The sequence below is a fragment of the Anopheles maculipalpis genome, chromosome 3RL, assembly GCF_943734695.1.
Source record: "Anopheles maculipalpis chromosome 3RL, idAnoMacuDA_375_x, whole genome shotgun sequence".
NCBI classification, from domain to species: Eukaryota; Metazoa; Arthropoda; class Insecta; order Diptera; family Culicidae; genus Anopheles; species Anopheles maculipalpis.
Window position 1 is genome coordinate 66,185,867 of NC_064872.1, and position 19,582 is coordinate 66,205,448.

The 19,582-nt window shown below is 43.1% G+C and overlaps 3 protein-coding genes across 3 annotated transcripts in view; 1 reads left to right on the plus strand and 2 right to left on the minus strand.

Annotated features, from left to right (window-relative positions):
• Positions 1-19,582, minus strand: part of LOC126561735 (semaphorin-2A-like) — a 624,320-nt gene that overhangs the window by 535,027 nt on the left and 69,711 nt on the right. The gene's annotated exons all lie outside the window — the stretch shown is intronic.
• Positions 1-19,582, minus strand: part of LOC126561777 (solute carrier organic anion transporter family member 74D-like) — an 89,841-nt gene that overhangs the window by 39,108 nt on the left and 31,151 nt on the right. The gene's annotated exons all lie outside the window — the stretch shown is intronic.
• LOC126561564 (uncharacterized) overlaps positions 7,839-19,582 on the plus strand; it is an 85,601-nt gene continuing 73,857 nt past the window's right edge. The window contains exon 1 of the mRNA XM_050217786.1: positions 7,839-7,949. Within this exon, the coding sequence (XP_050073743.1) occupies positions 7,872-7,949 (78 nt within the window). The 5' untranslated portion in view covers positions 7,839-7,871. The remainder of the gene's footprint in view (positions 7,950-19,582) is intronic.

Here is a 19,582-nt window from a genome sequence, read left to right on the forward strand (position 1 = left end):
AGCTTCCGGCAGGGGTGTCTTGGTTTTTTTTTTTTTACTTTGATTTTGAATGATTTTGTAAGGGTTTTGAAGCTCGGAAAAAATCCAATCGATGGAATAGGTTCCATCCAATAGGCAGCTTCAAGTAGGTTCATTCCAATTTTGATCATAATGATAAACTGTTCTTGGAAACTTCATAAAGTTTAAAAAGTTAATTTTATATGACATTAAGTTAATATGCTAGCACTTTTAATTTAAGGGGAATTAAATCCATTTGGAAGAAACCTTTTGCGATTTCAAGATTATTTATCAAACCAATTTATAAAAAAAATAAAATGATTCTGAATAGACTTATAGAAGATTCAAATTAAATAAACTTATGAAAAATATCCAAACCCCATAACTACCAGCAAAATAAATCAAAACATCACATAAGCCGCCCTTACCTATTTTCTATTATATTGACTAGAAAAATCAGCAGAACAAATTTTAATTGACAGCTTTTCTTAACATCCAGGCCAAGCAAATCCTCAAACTTATAGATCTTGAAAATTTTTAATAGCACGTACCATTCCGTCCCCAAGTTCGGGGTGGCCAAACTTTCCCCATTAAGAATTCACGGGGCGTTTGAAGTTTCGGGCGCATCTTGTCGCTTTTAGCAAGTGGCAACTATTTTTAATGGATCTTTCAATGCCAATTAGTCCGGATTGGTTTTTGTATCGAGACGTGGAACGCAGTGTATGAAGAAAACCTTCCTGCAACATGAAAGAAATCTCTTCTACCACACACTCTACCAAAAAGTCTTTGTAACAATTTTCTTAACTACCACACTACTTGCTACTTAATACCATCTCCCTAGCATATCATCGTTTCCATCAAGCACGGAACTAATGCACCGGCAGAAGCAAATGGTGTTATCGTTCCGCTCGATCCTGCCTGTGAAGTTATCGTCAAGACGGTTGTAGCAGCAGCAGCAGCAGCAGCAGCAGCATCAGTATCATCACCACAGTGACCATTTTCGTTGTAATTTTAATTGAGACAAATACTGGCCATATATCACGCGTTGGTGCGAATTACGTTCTCCGTTTCTACGTCGGCCAAACGTTCACGAATCGACGTAATAACTCCCAGAACTTTGGATTCCCTGTGCAGCTTGCCGCTTGCCCACTGCCAAGGAAAAGTTCATCTCAAAAACCGTACTGCGTACATACAGTGGAGAGAAAATCGCAGAACAAGTTGAGAGATAAGTTGGGGAGGGAGAACAGATTCTTGCATCAATTTTCCCACCCGAAAAAGATCCCCTAAAACTTGCACCTAGCCACTGCCGGTGGGAAGCTTATTTTGTAGGTAATATTTTCCGCATATTTCCACCATGTAGCAGAAGGAGCCTGTTTCACAGCGCGGTCGGCATAACGTACCAGAGGACTGGTTTGCGATGCGAGCGACTGCGCGCAGTATCGTTCTGGGCTCGGTTCACGTGTCGTGTTGGCCGGTGGACGGCTTTTCGAGGGTGGGAGTTCTGTTCTCACCCATAAAACATATTTGTACTTCAGGTGAACTTTATTTTCGTTTGTGGTAGGAAATAGTATTTCTTGGGAGATGCTCTGTTGGAGGTTTCTGATGAATTTTCTTTTTGTGTTTTATTTCTTAACACGGGTGTCTAATGTAGAATACTAGTTCTGATTTGCGTATTTTTCCTTTTATCATACTATATGTCAATTTGTGTTAATGATTATTTTAATTTCTTTAGGGACGTCCTGGCCGTATTGCAAGTTGTTAGCAACTTAATCAACATCAAAATTATTTTTGTTTCTTTTCCTGTTGTATACTTCAAAAGCTCATTATTTTGAAGCATTTCTTTCTGATATTATAAAAATTATTTTGATTAAATGCCTAATACTTAATAAACGGAACAAACGCTCAACAATAAATAAGAAGTTAAAGTAAAATGTACAACATACAATTTAAAACTGTCAAAAAAGCAAATTATACAACTCTAACGCATTTGTTTTTTTATTCATAAAGGACGGCCAGGCCGTATTGCTTACAATAAACTTAAAATTAGTATACTCCTTTCATCTTTGGTGGGAGACATTTCCTTCTCCGAGCTGTGAAAGGGCACCATATCCCGGGTATGCTCGGTTGTTCCGTTGCGTATCTTCCGTCATCCAAAGCCAAAGTCGTGTTTATAGCGAGGGTCTTATCGTGTGAGGGCACCTTATCCCGGGATATGTCAGGCGTTTCCATGCTCGTGGTCCAGATGGTAGCGAGGATTTTGATCGTTTTCCATTTCGAAGGTTCCTGATTGTGTCCAATCTTGAAGTCTTCCTCTCCCTTTCGCTGGTATGTCCATCCATAGCATCGGCCGGTGCACCTATAAGACAGACAAACAGTGGGAGTAGTGGGGGGAAGGGGATCACACTAATATTCCGTTAGCACGGCAAAAGAGAAAGATTACTCTCAGGTAGACCTCGTCGCAGTCTCCCAGCAGGTCCCGAATTGGAATATCCGGCAACTTTCCAATGCCCCGAACTGCGTCTAACAAGGCGGGTCGAGCAGCCTCGTATTCCACACAAGACCATAGAAGATGATCTATGTCGTGGTATCCGAGGCCGCAGCCACATATTTTGGAGTCGACCTGTCCTATACGCTGGAGATGTGCGCGTCCAAAGCGAAATGATTAGACCTAAGCCTAGACATCATTCGAATGAACGCACGATCACTTAAGATGCTGTGGAACCAAGGCTTCAAGGACACTTGGGGAGTGATCGAATATAGAAACCTCCCTAGCTCTTTCAACTCTATCGCATATGATAAACCAAATAACTGAAAAACAAAAAGAAAAGAAACAGAAAAGTATAAAAAAACACTTAGCATTTTCAGTAAATATCAAACTTAATAGCTATCAATGGAAAATTACAACAAAGTCGCAAGTAAAAGTAATACAAATACAAACAAAAATGGTACAAATTGAAATTAAAGAATGAAATAAACTCAAAATACTAAATACTCAAACCCATGTAATCCAATATATATGTTTATTAATTTATTTAATCATTTATTTATTTAACTTCAAGATGAAGACTCTTTGTCGGATGTTCAACACCGCATGTGTTGACTAATTACAAAATTTTATAAGACATTTCCTCCTTGGATTTTTCCTTAACCCAGGCATATTCGGTTGTGATCCATGGAAAGGGAATCCCAGAAAAAAACGTGAGAGTCATCATCCTGTGGTGGTGTAAAAATTATTCACCCTGATTTAGATGATGTTTTCATTTTTAAATGATAGCTTGTTCCACCTATGTTTAGTTGTGTTTTAAAATTTCTTACAGGTATGAAATAAAAAAGACAAATTAAAGGAAAAAACCTTTTTTTTATAAATAATTTAAGGTAAATTGCTTTCAAGCAGGTTAATATTAACCAATAATGGTGTATCTATTCGGATATTGTAAGTTAAAATATATTTCACCATATTGCTTACTTTTAATAGCTTATGCGTGATAGAGTTTCTGCTCTGCTGCTAGCTTTTTAACCCCGAGACTCACATTTTATCGTACCTTCCATAAACGAACGACATGAAACACTAATTTCCACCGCATAGTTTCGTACTAAGCGAAACGCAAAGTTTTTACTACCGATCGAGCTTGCTTTTGACTGAAGCGCCCACCAACCCATCCAATTTCATCTGTGCCACCGATCCTCCCCATCCCCTTTCACGCCGATCTATTGGAGCAGGTCGCACGGCTCAATTGCAAACGGAGAGAGTCTCAACCTCAACCGGGGCCGGGAAAGTCTGCACATTAAAGAAGATATGAAAATTTACAATGTCATTATATGCGCTGATATAAAACTTTGATTGTAAATAATTAAATTTTATCCCGTTCTGAATTAGATCGCAACCAACCGAACCGGTACGCTGGGAACGCTGGTGCTTCTGCTGTACGGCATGAAAGGTAGTGTGGTTGAAAGGACATTTATCCTTTTGCCAGTGTCTCGTTCGGTTTTGGAGCCTACGCAAAGCTGGGGTACGGTGTGGGACAGGTGCTTATTAGAAGTTTTGCCTGTCCGTGGAGGGTTTGAATTGCTTTTAAGAAAATGTGGTAATTGTACGGTGGGAAACGATGACACAACTGTTTGGCATAAGGATTTTATTACATGTTTGCTACTGAACAATGAAAACGGGAATTTGAGTGGTGTGATTATGTGACTCTAAGAAAACGAAGCAGTTTCAAGGTCTACTTTGGGCTGTATGCATCAACATAATTTCTCAGATATTCTCAAACTAAGTTAAAACCTTTAACATATATAAAACTGACAACATTTTACAAAACTAGTGTAATCAAAAGGTAAATTAATAAATTTGTAAATATAAAAAGAAATGTTTGCTAAACTCTGATCGCCTCATGCATAACAACAAATCAAAGTAAAAAATATGTTTCATAAAAATATCCTTTGCTTGTCATACATCAAGACCTACAATTCCATCGAAGGATAAGCAATGCAATGTTCAAGAGTAAAAGAGATGCTAGAAAGGTAAAAAAATACGTATACTTCTCGATCATCATCCAACAACGTGGAAGAAAAAATTAAACCCCAACAAAGAAAGAAATAGATGCAGCAAAATATTATGTGTTCCTAGGAAGTGTTTATTTCTACAGAAGCAGATAACAAACAAAAAAACAGGCGGTTTATCAGCCCAAGGACACCCACAGCACAAGATCCTCCGAAGATGCGAAAAAGCTTAGCCGAGAAAACGTCCCGTCGACCAATTGGGGAGCTGGCAGAGTGAGACAATCGGGATTGTACTGCGTCTGAGCGGTTCCACCGGAAGAACGTCACGTATTATCCACGTTGCATTACATGGAGTACAAGTCTGGGGATGCTAGGGGGTGCTGAGATTTCTGGTCCACAGGAAGAAAAGCGCGGGAAGGTGGAGCCAGATTTTAAGGGCACAAGACCTTTCCAAATTGGATCTTGTGAAGAAGGTATTGGCTACACTATTGAGCAACATACAACGTAATAGAACATCAGTTGAGAGCAAAAATAAATGAAGGATTTACAATACAATTTGAAACGAAAATTTTCCAGTATTATTTCGAACAGAATCCAATGTAAATATTCCTAAAAGCATATTTTTCCGATCAACGTAATACAATTAGTGACACATAATTACACTTCGTCCACGAACCCTGCAATAACACGAATGCATGAATGCACCCAGTTCACTCACGCACACTTGCGAGCGGCGTAAAACACGCCCACTTTTCTCGCTGAGCACATGCGTCAAAAGTTTGTGGCTGTATGTGTGAGTTCCCCTGCAATTGCAGTTGCCCAAAAAAAAAGTGCAGCAAAAATGTGCGAACTTGCACGATTGTTGCGAACGAATTAAAATGCAAAAGCAAGGAATGCGACCAACCTGTAATGCGAGTTCTTTTTTTAAAGATTATCCTGAGATGTGATGGTTCTGGTGAAAAAACATTGTAGGCACGAATTTTAGCTTCCATAGTTGCTAAAATACTAATGTTTTATCTATTTAGTCAACTTCATTTTAAGCTATCAGTAAGCTAAACATCTTAAACTGATTTCATCGAGATCTGAACACAAAAACTGTGTTTTAAATATTCATTTTGCTTTTCATTTCAGTAAACATTCATACTTTTCCACAATATCCCACACTACAGTAATGGCGCCTATATTGTTAACAATTTACAATAACAAATGGCATCGATTATCCCTTCGATTGGAGATCTACATCCGAATCGGCATTCAAATTGTTGTCGTCGTGAATCCTCGGAACAGTAACGCTGCAACGGTCGTCTTTCTCTGCCGATTCGATGCCGTCTCGTTCTTGACATGTCAAATGCAGACGGTCACGAAGCCTGGCGAATGAAACTGGCTTCGTGCGATAACATTCCGTAATTACAGTGCTGGACGAAAGTGGTCCGATAGGTATGCTAATATTGCGGTTAAATTATAATATGAAATTTTCAGACCATTCTATATGGTTGAAAACATAACGTAGAATTCTACCTTTTCGGGAAGGGAAACTTTTTTTTTAATATAAAAATCCTGGCTAACTGCAGAGCATGGTTTAAAAAACATGTGTAATCAAACCATTCATTTACAGAATAAATTGACTTGAATCGTTGGAAACACTTCGACAAACTAATACAAATGTTCTCGATTGGTGTAGCTGGATAAAACAAATGTTTCACCTTCTTTTCCCTTACTTCTTACTGATAAAAATTAAAATATTTGGTAAAACGCAAGACAACAAACGATATTTTCAGGATTGCAACTTTAAAAATTCTATTTGTGCATATTTGTTTCAAATAAAATATCTCGAAATCGACGCTATATCAACATCCGTCTGCCACTGTTTCATCTAACGAAACGAGTTCGTACCTTCATCGTGTTTCATGTCGACCGCCACTGGCCAGAGCGAGCACGCACCAACACACCATATCCGCTCATCTCGCTCGGGCGCCCGCTCTAGACGAACCCTGCAACGCATGAAATCTTCCGGATCCGGCATCAGCGTGCGAGTGAAGCGTAATTTTTTTAGTTCCTTGTTTTTCCCGGACCAGAGTGGACCGCTGCGCGACATTGCTCCGTGTGTTCTTTCGTCGTACGACAGGGTAGTACGCCAGGCAGCCAGCCACGCACGGTGCGAACATTTTGCGTGAAACGAAAATCGAAAGCCCGTGAGATCATTCCAGATAAACCACCCGAAAAAAAGCCCCAAATACTGCGTGCGTGCGTGAGTGTAAGTTTGTGACTAGTGCTGTGTAATATTTGAATGCTTATCACGGTTTAGCGGGAAAAATGAGTTTCACGATCGACGAAATGGATGAGAATTTTTGAGCTCTAACACTATCACCCTCATTCGTGTCTCAGATCACAATTTGATCTACAAAAGGCGGGCGCTTTTAGTGCAGTTCGTTCTCAAGTTACCCTCCGTCTTATCCGTCCGCCAACGAAGAAAACGCCTTTCGGGGGGGGGTGACGATTACATTCCACCCCCTCGTGTTAGTGTGAGCGTGACGCAAAAATCACAGGACACATCAAAAAGGACGAAACGAATCGAAACAGGCGAAGGAGCTGATCCGATCGTGAGACCGAAGGCGCGCAAATCGGCAGCTTCCGGGGCGACGATTATGTGACGACCTCCAACCCCCATCACCCCCTCACATCCATTCCCTCAATCTTACCCTCTACCACTACCAACCCACAACCCGCCCCTTCCCCCTACACCTTACCACCCCCTGCAAGAGCAATCGTTTGGCACACTCTTCATGGGTTCGGTACGGGCGAATCGGTTAGCATTTAATCCTTAGCCGTCGAGTCGAACGCAACGCGCAACTGACGTCGGATGGTTGATCGGTTGATTGGGAGCAGCTTGTTAGTGGAACACCATTCGGTCGAATCCTTCCTTGCACTCGAAATGCTGCGAGGGTGATGAATTTTGGGAAATTTTTGGCTGCCTGTTAAACCAATCCCTTTTTTTGGTTCAAGCGATTTTGTACGTGTGTTTGTGTGTGTGCGCGCGAGTGGTGAACAGCCTAGAATAATGATTCGGTGAAAATAGTAAAGTGTATGAGTGCTGTGATCGTAGCTTCACGTGTGTTCCATGTGATGACATTTGAGTGCATTCGCTTCAAGTGTGGCCGGTTTTCGCGTGGAAAACACTGACTTACCCGGCATCAACACGATCACGTACAGCATCTGTGCGTGTGTGTGTGTGAGTGCGTGCTTGTGATTAGTGTAAGCAAAAAGAAGCAAAACACGAGGTGAGTGTACACAAGTGAAGAAGCAGCAAGAGGTGGAAAAACAGGCCACAACATACACCTTGTACACGATAACAGTGACCCTGCAAAACGGCGTGGTGCATGTTGTTTAGCATGGATTTTCAGAGTGCAATGGAAACCTTCGCTGAAGCTTGGGTCGCCGCCAGCACTGGAGAACAGGTGAGTGTAGTGCGTGGTTAATTAATGAAGACGGACCGAACCGGAACCGGCTGGGAGGTCTCGAAACGGTCGAAGGACGAATGAGGTCCTGCTGGTGTACGTACCTGTACTAGGAGTAAAGTAAGAGAGAAAAAGAAAAAAACCCTTCTTGAGATATGTACAAGGTTTGCTTTTTCTCAAAAACCATTACCATTTCTCGTACCAAAAACCCCGGCCAAGGATTTTTCCCCTGGGTAGATAGGTCAGCATCGATGGTGCTTGACTTTTGGCAGCTTCTGGGTCATTTGCAAATTTGGCTGAAATGCTCAAAAAGCACAACAGCTTATCGCATAATCCTGTTAAAACTTGGGATTAGCTTGTGTGATCTTCCCGTGCAGAAAAGGATCATCATTTTCCTTGAAAGCTTCAAGTGGCTGGTAGGATAATCTGCCATTTTTATGCATAATTTCATCTTAAAGACAATGGGATATTTGGTAGTACAAGTAGGATTATTGAAGATCAGGAGACAAACATGTCTACTCCCTGAAGTTCCTGAGTTCCTGTGTATTCTTGTGGTTCGAAACAAGAGAAAAGACATTCGATCATTCATTTTACTTATCATTGCATTGCATTGCTGCAACGAAGTTCCGCAAAACGCTTGCCTCAACACTGTGGTCTTAAGTATGGCTCCTGATAAGCTGCCGGGTCAATTCCATTTCGCAGATCAGATTAGCACTTCCGGTTCTTAAGCAGACCACAATGTACAAAAAACAACGTAACAAAAAACGAGACCAAGACCCTCTTCACTCACACACATGCACTTAGTGAAGGTCGTGGACTAATGGATGTTGTCGGGTGCCTGCTATCAAAACGGTCACTTTCTCCACTATCGGATCGGGTCGGTACGTTATGCTAAGGATACACGTCCTCGGTGTGTTGTGCCTGTGGGTGGGTGAGCACGCATACGTTGCATATGCTGTATGCAGAAACGCCACAGTGCTGATTATGCCGACAGACGGCAGACTTGGCCGCTATCTCGGTGCCGCAAGGGTGCCGATATTATTCATCGGAAGCGTCTGAATGTGCTGACCTTCGTGTTTTAGTGGTGGAAGCATGTGATAAACGCTGCGCTACCGGGAAGAAGAACGGATCGTGCTGCATTCGTTTGGACGATGATTCAACGTTTGTTGTGTGATACTGATTTCCGAGAACGTTGAGCATCAGTAAGAATGGGGCCGAGAAAAAAAAAAGAACTATAATCCTGCCAGTGGAGAAATCTGCCTCATTAGCTAACAATCGATTAATTGCCATAAATCGAATTAATGCTTCCGTCTTTCTATAATCCCGGTGTACCGATCGGTGGCTCCCCGTGTCGAGTTGTAGAGAAAATCCAACAATCTCGTCTAGGTTAGAAGAGAGACACACACATAAACAGGGCTGTTGTCCCAAAAGCTAAAGAATAGGATGGAAATATTTAATCCGTTTTTATTTCTGAACGCTGCTTACATCACGGTTGATCTTTGAGAAAGAAGGGATAACCAGCAGGGTGGCTCAAAGTGAGAATGTGTCCTAACCCCAGAGCACACAAACACGCATGGAACAGATCACGGATTATAATCCGGCATTCAACCCCGAAAGCAGAAGAGCCACAAACAAGACGGATGTCCGGGATGGGACATTTGGGATCAACGGAGCGTTTCGTACACATTCGGAAGAAGCTACCGATCGTGTTCGATCGTGCGTGTCGCGTTAATCGAGATTAATGAACCTCTACCGCCTCATCGGGCTCCGGCCACCAAAGCCAAAAAAAAAAAGGGACAAATTTAAGACGTTGATTTATGGCAGGACTCACACACACACACCCTGATCCTTGATCGGTGATGTGAAACGCAAACAATTTTTGCCATCGAAGGTGCGCCGCTTAGACCATAGCAGAGCGGCCGAAGGTCCTGAAAGTTTCCCTTACACTTTTTTCGGGATGTTTGTTATTCCGTCTCTAATTCGTCCCAATTCTATTCGCCGGTTCTTATCCTTCGGGTACTAACCGTCAGACACCATCCGGACAGTTCCGTTCGTTACCATGGGTTGATCCTGAAGAAACCTCTCTCTCTCTCTCGGTGTGTGTGTTTACACTGATAGTTTTATCTTTGCATCGGTTCGGCTTGGGCTGCTTTTCTCTTTTATCCTGCGTGCGCGAAGGATGTCCCGGGAAAGGACAAAGGTGGCAAAGAGGACACCTTGGTAGGCACGTAACGAATTACGGTTTTATTGCACCGAAAGCAACACACTCGCTCGCTTTGGAAGCAAGCGATGGAATTATTTGACTGCGATGGGCTCGTCTCGTTTTGCAAGGACACTCGTATCTCACCTTTTCGCACCTTTCTTTTTCTTTGGTGTTGATTCCGGAGCTCAATTTGGGTTTTTTGTTTTTTTGGCTGCGTTTTGTTTCGCTTACTTTAGACACAAACTTTTAAACAGTGTCGGTGATGAGGAATCCTTACCATCCTAATCCATCGGTCGGCTTTGTCTGGAAGCTGTGTGGTACTGTTGCTGTGTTTGCTCTTGCTCTGGGTGCGGTGATCCGATACATGGCATCCTGCACATGGAGTGTCCGGCACCGAGGTGCAATCTCGCAACATCCGATGATCTTTCACTCTTCTTTTGCTGATGCATCCACCGAGCCACAGAGCGATGGAAATGTATCTCTCGTTTTGTGTATTTTTGTCACAAGTCCCGTTGTAAAAATGGCATCCTTTTCTTTTGGTTCTTAACCCAAGCAAAAAGGGTTTATTTTCTTTTTTGTTCTTGAGTTTGTTCTGCGGATGCTATTCATTTTTCACCGGTGCGGCGGAATAAAAAAAAACCACACCCCGCAGGGTTCAGTGCACTTTCCATTGATCGAATCCGAAGATGGATGAAGGAAGTTGAAAGATGATCCTGGAATTGGACGGGGTGTGCTGAGTTTTTCTAGGAATTTAGTTTTACTTTACATTTTATTGCCTCGATTGTACTACCGCCAATGGAGGTGTTTACAGCCCGAAAGGGTGTTGTTGCGTTAGGAATAAAATGTGTAGCAATAGGTGCAAGTGCAACGGATTTAGGCATGCTATTTATTGATTATTTTTTTAAGATTTTATGGTGTATCTCGTTTACTGTTTAATACTTTAATATTGGATGTTCCTAAAATAAGTTTCAAAATGTAAAGTAAAATATTGTATAAATCATAGATTCTTCTTCTTGGCTTAACGCCCTCTAAGGTCATTCCGGCCATTGAATGGCTTGGCTTACTAGACAGATAGTCAGTCCTCACTACGGGGAGGTGGTCCGGATGGGATATGAGCCAGTTCTTCCGTTTGAAGTATTGATAAGTATTTTTTGAAGATTTAAATAGCTCTTTTTTAATTTTGTACGACCGTATGATATGAAATATTGCTACAATAGATGACTAAGAAAGCTGATAAATTTTTGTTCTGAAACAAACTAACATTTTTTGTTAGAATTAATCATACTCATATGCTAAGCATTCTAATAAATTTTATTTTTGATACTTTTGTTCAAATGTTTAATGTTTTCTTTATTTTCAAATTTCCAAGATCTTAATTAAGATTTAAACTAATGCTTTCTATAAGAATGGGGCACTCGTAATACTCAAAATAAATTAAAAAAGTAATACTTTTAATCCCTAAAATGTGTACATTAGATTGAGAATCATAAATGATCTCCTGCCAACAAGAAAAACAAATACAATAATTTTATTCCCTTCACTTTTCACTATAATTAAAAAAATTATTTACATTCAAGAATAATTCTTCTGCTAAAAAATGTTATTTTTACTTCTCTTCTAACCTCTCAATAGCATAATAGCATTACATGCCATAATCCCTACGCTGCTTATCGTACTATTCCGATTAGGCTGTATCGGTAACATTTCATGACAGTACACGCACCGAATTAACGATAAATTCTTTACCTCTGACATGCGGGCCGAGGGAAACCCCCGCCGAACGTGACATCAATTACCACGTGTGTCCGGGAAGGTTAGCGGGAATCAGTGCCTGTGGTGTGGACGGTGAAGATATGTGTAGTAAATAAAAGCGCACACTTACTAACATCGTTGACCCGTATTAACATTTCCCTCACAAAGAAAGGGGGAGTTCAGCACCCCTCCCCTCCCAAGAGCAACCGAAACAGGCAGAGTGTAAATGATTTTTGATGGGAAAAAAAAGGAAAACCGGGGGATGGGTCGCCCCCGGAATGGTTACGGTGCGATGATGTAATCCGTTCGTCTTGCAACAATGCAAGTTGATCCTTTTATTTGTCCCACTTCACTCACAGACACACACACCCATTTCCCAGGTTTCCCACTGCCGGTCACAAATCTTAAGAGGATCGCTCACGGTGCACTAAAACATTGCGCTTGATCCTTACCGATCCGCGCGACACACGAATTGATTTACACCCGCGCACCAAACACGCGTATCAATTTTCAACTCGCCAGCGGAAGGAAAACATCACCCACTAGGGTGAAGAAAAATAAAGTCATGTGGTTGGCAGAATGAAACGATTTCTGCCCCCCACCTGCTGCCTCAATGCTGCCCCGTGCCAGTGCTGTAGGTTGCAGCTAAAGTTACCTGCCTGCAAACTGGTCGTATGGTCCGGCTGGCTGACTCATTTCTCAACGCACTCTCTGACGTTAAACACTAATCCGCCCATCGGTGCCGGCATTTGGCCGGGTGACCCCGGGATTAAGATCGTAAAACTGCACCCCCAATGCGGTGGTGCCGGTTGATGGTTAATCACTTTTGATATTTTTATGTGGCCTTTTTAACCATTTCGTTGCACCCTGTTGCAGCATTCTCGCCCCACCGAGAACGGAATCGGAATGCAATCAATTGTCCTCTTCTCTTCTTTGTTCTCTCACAAAAGGGAAGTAGCAATTCCGATAAGCTGAGGGTTTTAGTAGCCGATCGAGTGAATTCTTCGGCAAACAGTTTGTGGATCGCCAGCCGGATTGAGACGTGTGTAAGATGATGAATTTTTCACACCGTAAATCTCGCTCTACCAGCGCAAAGAGCAAAACCAGTGAGCTCAGTGACGTTATCCGGCGAGCACAAACCGTGAAACGCTCCGAGGGACCGGGAGGGTTGGTAGTTCGCTCGTAACGTGCGCGCTTTAATCCGCCTAATCCTTTTGCTCGCGCCGACGGATCAAACTAGCCAGCGGAGGGTTGGCAAACGGTACTGACCGTACAGCATTTTGCCGTTCACCTCGCGCCAGAACGCCAGCACGAAACGCTTACTTTGTCCGGGCTGCACACACGGGGCCTCACTGTCAAGAGATTTGATCTGCACGTTACGATTCTTGGCGCGCATTAAGTGGCGCGCTGGCTGTCTGCGTTGGCCGGTGTACGTGGATTTAAATCCGCGGCATTAATGGTTTGCAAAAAAAAAAAAAAAACAAAAGGTGGACTAGCAGGATACACAGACATCTCTAGTGAAGAGAGCAAGCATATGAATATGTTTGTCTAGTTGCCTTTCTTTTCGTTTCGCCATGACATTCGGGAAGGGTACGTACGAAACGGGAAATTATTGCATCAAAAAGATTAACCTAAAAGTGACGGTGACGGTGAAGTTCACTGCTTCTGGTAAAGAACACATCACGGGCAAGCATCTTTGCGGGCAGATTTTTTTCTTCTCTTTGTTTGTTTTAGGTAAATTGAAATGTATTTTTCCAACCAAAAAGCATCTAATTCCTCATCATTCACAACCGCTGCAATCCTCTCAGCAAACAGCGGTAGCCAACGTTGAGATCGGGAGAAAATCGGTTCTGGGATATGGGGAGGGGGATTTTTTTTTTTGCTGTTGTATAATCCTTCATCGCTGACCGGTCTGTTCGGCGAGGGCCAACGGATGCTTGGGTGGACCGGATTTTGAGGGATGGAAGCGGTTCGCGAAGGTAGAAGACAGGCCCTCCAGAGGCAGAGATTATTGAATATCTTATTCATTGCCGCTGAAGGAACCGGAACATATGGATACGGTTTGTGACTGCTTGCCTTCCTCCTACACACACACACACATACACACACATACACAGGCACCCGAGCACGTATGATAAATTATGCAAAGCAAAAGCAAATGGTTCTTGATTTTCTACCACAGAGAGCGAACCAACGCGCTCAGTTTGTAATGAGTGCGCTCGGGCACCTCGAACACCTTGATTTGGACCATCTTCTCTGCTCTGGGGGGGAGGAGAATGCAAAAAAAAGGTGTAAATTACTAGCCAAAGGGGGTGGGATTGGGCGGTGAGCGGTAGTGATTGTAGAATAAAAATTAAAGCCGGCTCTGTCGACCAGCAGGGCTAGTGTATGTACCTCGCTGTGTAATTACAACGCCCATGCCGCTGATGATGATGATGGTGAGTCGTGTGGTAGGGCACGTAGGGCGAAGTAGAAGCATTTTAATGATGAATGAAATGCATACAACGATTAGTGTGGTGCAGTTTGTTAGGAAGAGGATATAAACTACCAACAAATCCTATCCGATGTGAGAAGAACAATAACATCAAATAAAACAGCAAAAATGGCACCTGATGTACACCTTGGAGTGTTGGAAATAAGTCACTCGCCATACTTTTACAAAGAAGCTACAAATAATAACTATTCTGTAAAAGAATACTACACTCTATTTCCAACACTTTTACGTCAACTTTAAACAAAAATCAAGGACAAATGGAAAACATTCCGGTAGCTATTCGCTTCACTGCAGCGTTCGCGTGCGGCAAAGCAAACCCCGACTAACTCTCACTGTTTATTTCAATCGTTCACTCACTGAAAATAAATATAATCCCGGATTACGGCAGCGCGTTCGGTACGGTTTGGCGAGCTCCCGAGCTCTCCGAGCGTTCCGTTTCGGTTGCCGCGTGCACTCCACTATTGCCGGCTTTGCGGTTGAGGAATGTTTCTTTGCTCCCTTCGGAAGTGTGGTGTGTGTGTGTGTGTGCTTCGCTCAAGGTGCGTGCTCTTCTTGTGTAGAGTGTAGAATTTTAACCTCCCAATAGTAAGACTGACTTTCACCTCCAGAAGGTCCTTTCGTTCTTATGCGTAACTTAAAATCCTTCAACTACTCGCTTACTTGTTGGAAGCAAGAAATAATTCCAACTCTAAAGGTGTCTTTTTATGGCGCACGTGTACTGTACTGGAGGTCACAATGCCTGCGTAGTGTAGCAATTAGCGGTACGTACCGATTTTGTCTTGATCCACTCAGTGTTACCAGTCACCACGAGCATTTGTCGAAGAAATCTTCCCGCCAAGGAGGTTACATGACCTTTTCTTGTTTTGTTTGGTTCTTGTTGCGATCCATCGAAAGGCGCTCGCTGTCTCGCGTCCAGATGCAATCCACCTCTACCACGCCGCTGGATGGAAATAAATAATACACAAAATAAATTAATTATTTAAATCCGATTGGATTATTTTAATTTATTGTATGATTAATATATGTGGGATTAAAATTTTCACGGTCTGCACGGTCCGCTGTGCCTGTCTCTTTTTCCCCTTGACACACGTACACGTCGGTGGGTCTTAAAAGTTGAGCTTCCAGCGAACGCCCAAAGAAGGCGGTCGTGCCGATATTTTGCGTGTCTGCCCGAGTTGCGACACTTTCCTGCGATTGCACGCGAGATTTCCGAGCACGATTCCGACCACCGCTGGTGGAAGTTGCCGCTGAGCATCGAAAGGTGGAGACCTCAGAGGGAACAGATTATCCGTCCGTCAACATTCGTCTTCGGTTTTGGAAACGCAGGAAGCATGTGGTACACTGGCAGCAGTGAATGTGCGGAAGAAATGGGAAGTGTAAGCAGGCGGATAAGATTATTTCACCACCAAAAAAAAAAAAAAGCTGTGAGAAGTGAGAGAATTATTTATAGGAACGTATGTAGCCTACAGCCGCCGGAAACTTTAGAACCCTTGGCGAATGCACACAGGCTTAAAACTCGCTCAATCATGCTAATCGCGCCGCAGAGGTTGAAGTGAAGTCCGTGTCAGCGTTGTACTTGCTGGTGGATACATTATTTGTGTACTGATCCATTGTAGACGACGAATTCGGTTGCTCCGAATAATTTCGAACGAGGATGTGATTGTACCACTATCGAAATTTTTATGCATAATTCTGACCAGCGTCACACTATTTTTTTTTTTGTTTACTGGTTTGCTCATTGACGTTAATACCGATGAACGGACTGGAAGAATTATGATGCTCTTTTTTAATCCAAGATTATTCAAAACATTCCGAAACCGTTCCTCATCGTGCTGTGGGATTAAGTTTATTTCTGCTTTACCATCCAAAACCTCCATCTCCCGCCCTCTTTCCGCCTCGCTCTCTCTCTCTCTCTTCTTCTGCTTTATTTTGCACTCTGTTTTGCTTTTTTTAATAAACACAATCTCAGAAACCTCCCCAAAAACAAGCTCCCATTCGTCGCAAGTCGGCGGATTTGGGGTGATTAGTGAAAACGCTAAATCTTTTGACGGATTTTCATACATTAACTACCACTCCGCGCGATGCGTAGTTTCGTCGCTCCTACCCACAGCTCACTCAGCTTTTATGTTTCAAAAATTCATCTCGTTTTCTCTCACTGACACTCGCGCCACAAAGCTAAGCCGGAATGAGAAACCATTACAACACGCACACACACACGTCCGATAAACATCCTTCCGTTCGGTTTCGTTTTTTTTTTTTTGCAAACGAAAATATTAAAACTTAAACACACAACATCGGAAAACCTCAAGACCTCCTCGTTGAATCATCTTCGGCAAGGCCCATGATCGTAAGCGAATGTGCGTGAAGATGCTACAGATTAAATGCGGCACTGGTTTTCTTCGCAACACCAACAAGCAAAAAAAAAGCACATCCCTCCCTCCCGCTGCCCAAAGCTTTCCTTCAGGGAGGATCAAAGAGGTTGGCTAATATTTATTGCGATATTAAAGACCTCGATCAACGGGATGGCAGGGGAAGGTGGATACGCGAGAGGAAAATAAATACAGCTTGGTGAGATTATAATTCGTGTCCCTGTTCGTTGCTCTTTATGTTCACGGTGAGCTACTGCAGTGGACGATCTTGCCAACGGGGCGTTAGTTCGGTAAGGAAATCGGTAATATATGCGATCGGATCAAGCCTCACCAACACCGCACAATCGTACGCTGGACGTATCTGCGCCACTGCGAAGAACTTGACCAACAAATCCTACGCCAAACGCCACCTTCCAGACGCACAACCGTACGAAATTAGGTGAGAATTTAAATCCAGCCGAAAAGCCGCATGTCCTGCTGATTGTTGCCGTTCTTTGACCAGCAACGTACCAATCGGATCCGAATTGTCCAAATCCTACCCCATCACTTGGTGGTGTGGTATTAACTTTACGATCGTGCTTTGCTTAATGCTCTCCGGCTGGTGCTGTTTTATTTGCACACACACACACACACACACAAATGGGCTCGACTCAATCATCATCCTCATCATCGATCGAACGAACCGGCTACCGAAAACGGTTGTGCTTCTCTTCGGACCGTTGCAGCTTGATTGGGTGATTCCGGTGAGCTTAATGGAATCCGACCAGTCGCACGATCAATGTCCTACCGGTTTGAGGGATTTTGGTTCTTTTTTTTTTTCGCCGCCAGGAAAGTGCCTTTCGCCTGATAAGACAAATACTTTCTTCCCGATTAACCGACTGCTTTACCCCCTGTCCACGGACGGCTAAAGTTAAAATGTTAATCCCACCTTTTGTGGGCCAATTACTGAAGAACTGTGGAACCTCCAAAGATGTATCGGTTCAGCGGAGAATGTTTGCAGGAGCGGCGAGATGAAGGATTAGCGAAAACCTTCCCCATCTCGATCGAACCTGGTGTGCAGTCCTGTGGTAGGCCGCCTCTGATCACGTCCGTGAATGATTTAATCCATAAAGCTTCCATCTTTTAAGCCGCATCTGTCGCTCGTGCGTTGGCTTGCTTTAACCATCGCTGGCAGCCTATCTGCTAATGCAGTGGTCGGCAAACCGCTTTGTAATTATGATGATAAAATAGTTACAAAATAAAATATGCTAGCAAAAACCTAACATACAAACCAGTTTAACCTTAACAAAATGTGTGGAATTAATGGAAAAAGAAAATTTTATGCTTTGGCTAAAACTTTAGCAACACATGGTCTCTTCATTTAAATTGTTTTCCAGATTTATTTTGTCGTAGACTTATTCTTAAAAGCAAAAATACTTTCATTCCTGAAGATCAAAAGAATTATGTTTGCTAGGCAAGAAAATTACCTTAAAATTCTTTTCAGCAAAAATTCTCTCAGCCATCAATCTCTACCACAGTCAATCAATCTCAGCCACAGCAATCTCTAATTTTATAATATTTGCTCTTAACTCCAATATGTTTGTCGTCCACTGTCCTTCTGGCGGTGAAAACAAAACGACCAATCCGCATATAAAATAAAATACATTTTAATAATAAAGCCCCTTTGAACACACGCATACATGAGTGTGTGTTTTATGGCTGATAACGTGGTATATCCACGAAATGCAGAAAAAAAACCCAGCAAACTCCCAGCAAACAACGACTTCGCTCAGTTAATGATTAAGATTTGCGATTGAATTTATGTTAATTCCTTCCCGGGGCGCGGAAGATGAGTCTGAGGCATGACGATGACGATGACCGGGGTGAAGCAGAAACAATACTTGAATGCGGCACGCTACACAGCTAAACAACGGGCTTAGCGAGCAAGATGAAGCAGCAAAGAAAGAGTGAAACAACAAAACTCGAAGCTCGTAAATCGTATCACCGCTGTGCAAAGCTTAAAAGCGCAAGTCCGAAGCGTCCAGTTTCCTCCGCGTCACACTAATCCATCGCGAAGGTCAGCATAAAAAGGACTTCACCCAGCAACGTTGACGGCCCACTATTTGCGCTCGAGATTGATTCCAGGTATATTCGCAGGCAGCCAGAGCCGGCACCGTGCGTTATGATTTGTGGCGAAAGTGTGCTGCACGGTGGCCGATTGACTTCTGGGTAATGCTGGCGGTGGTTCCCATTTGTCAGCACTTAGCGTGTCGCGGCCACCAAGAGGGAAAAAAGGGTTTAATTTGCTCGGCCAAAGCAAAAATATGCACTCGATCTTGTTTCCGGAAGGGGTTTTTTTTTGGCGTGCATGTGTGTCCACCCGCGAATCTGAATGCAGAACCATTTGGGTGTGTTACCGAAGCGGCTGTGTTAAGAGCTTTCTCGCCAAGGGGCATTACAACGTTGCAACAATGGATGGGTCACTCTAGCATCGATAGGATTCCACCAGCGGTCGGTAGTAGTGAGGTGAACAAAAATCCTTCATCCTAACAAACACACACACTCGCAGATGGGGCGAAAACAAAAAAAAAACACGGGGAACACAAACCTAACCGGGAACCTCACGGCTACCGCCAAACCAGTCGAATGGCATGTCCGTATTTTCCGCGGATTAGCTTCCGTTCTTTCACTCGGGCCGGTCGACCAGGTTCGACTCTTGGCGGTTTGGGTGACGCTTTTTTACCCACGGTGTAGGCTGTCCAGCACATCCCAATATGGCGGCGTCGAGTCGCGATGTAGCGAGCCCATTTATCCATTGAACTAACTGTGCTAAGCC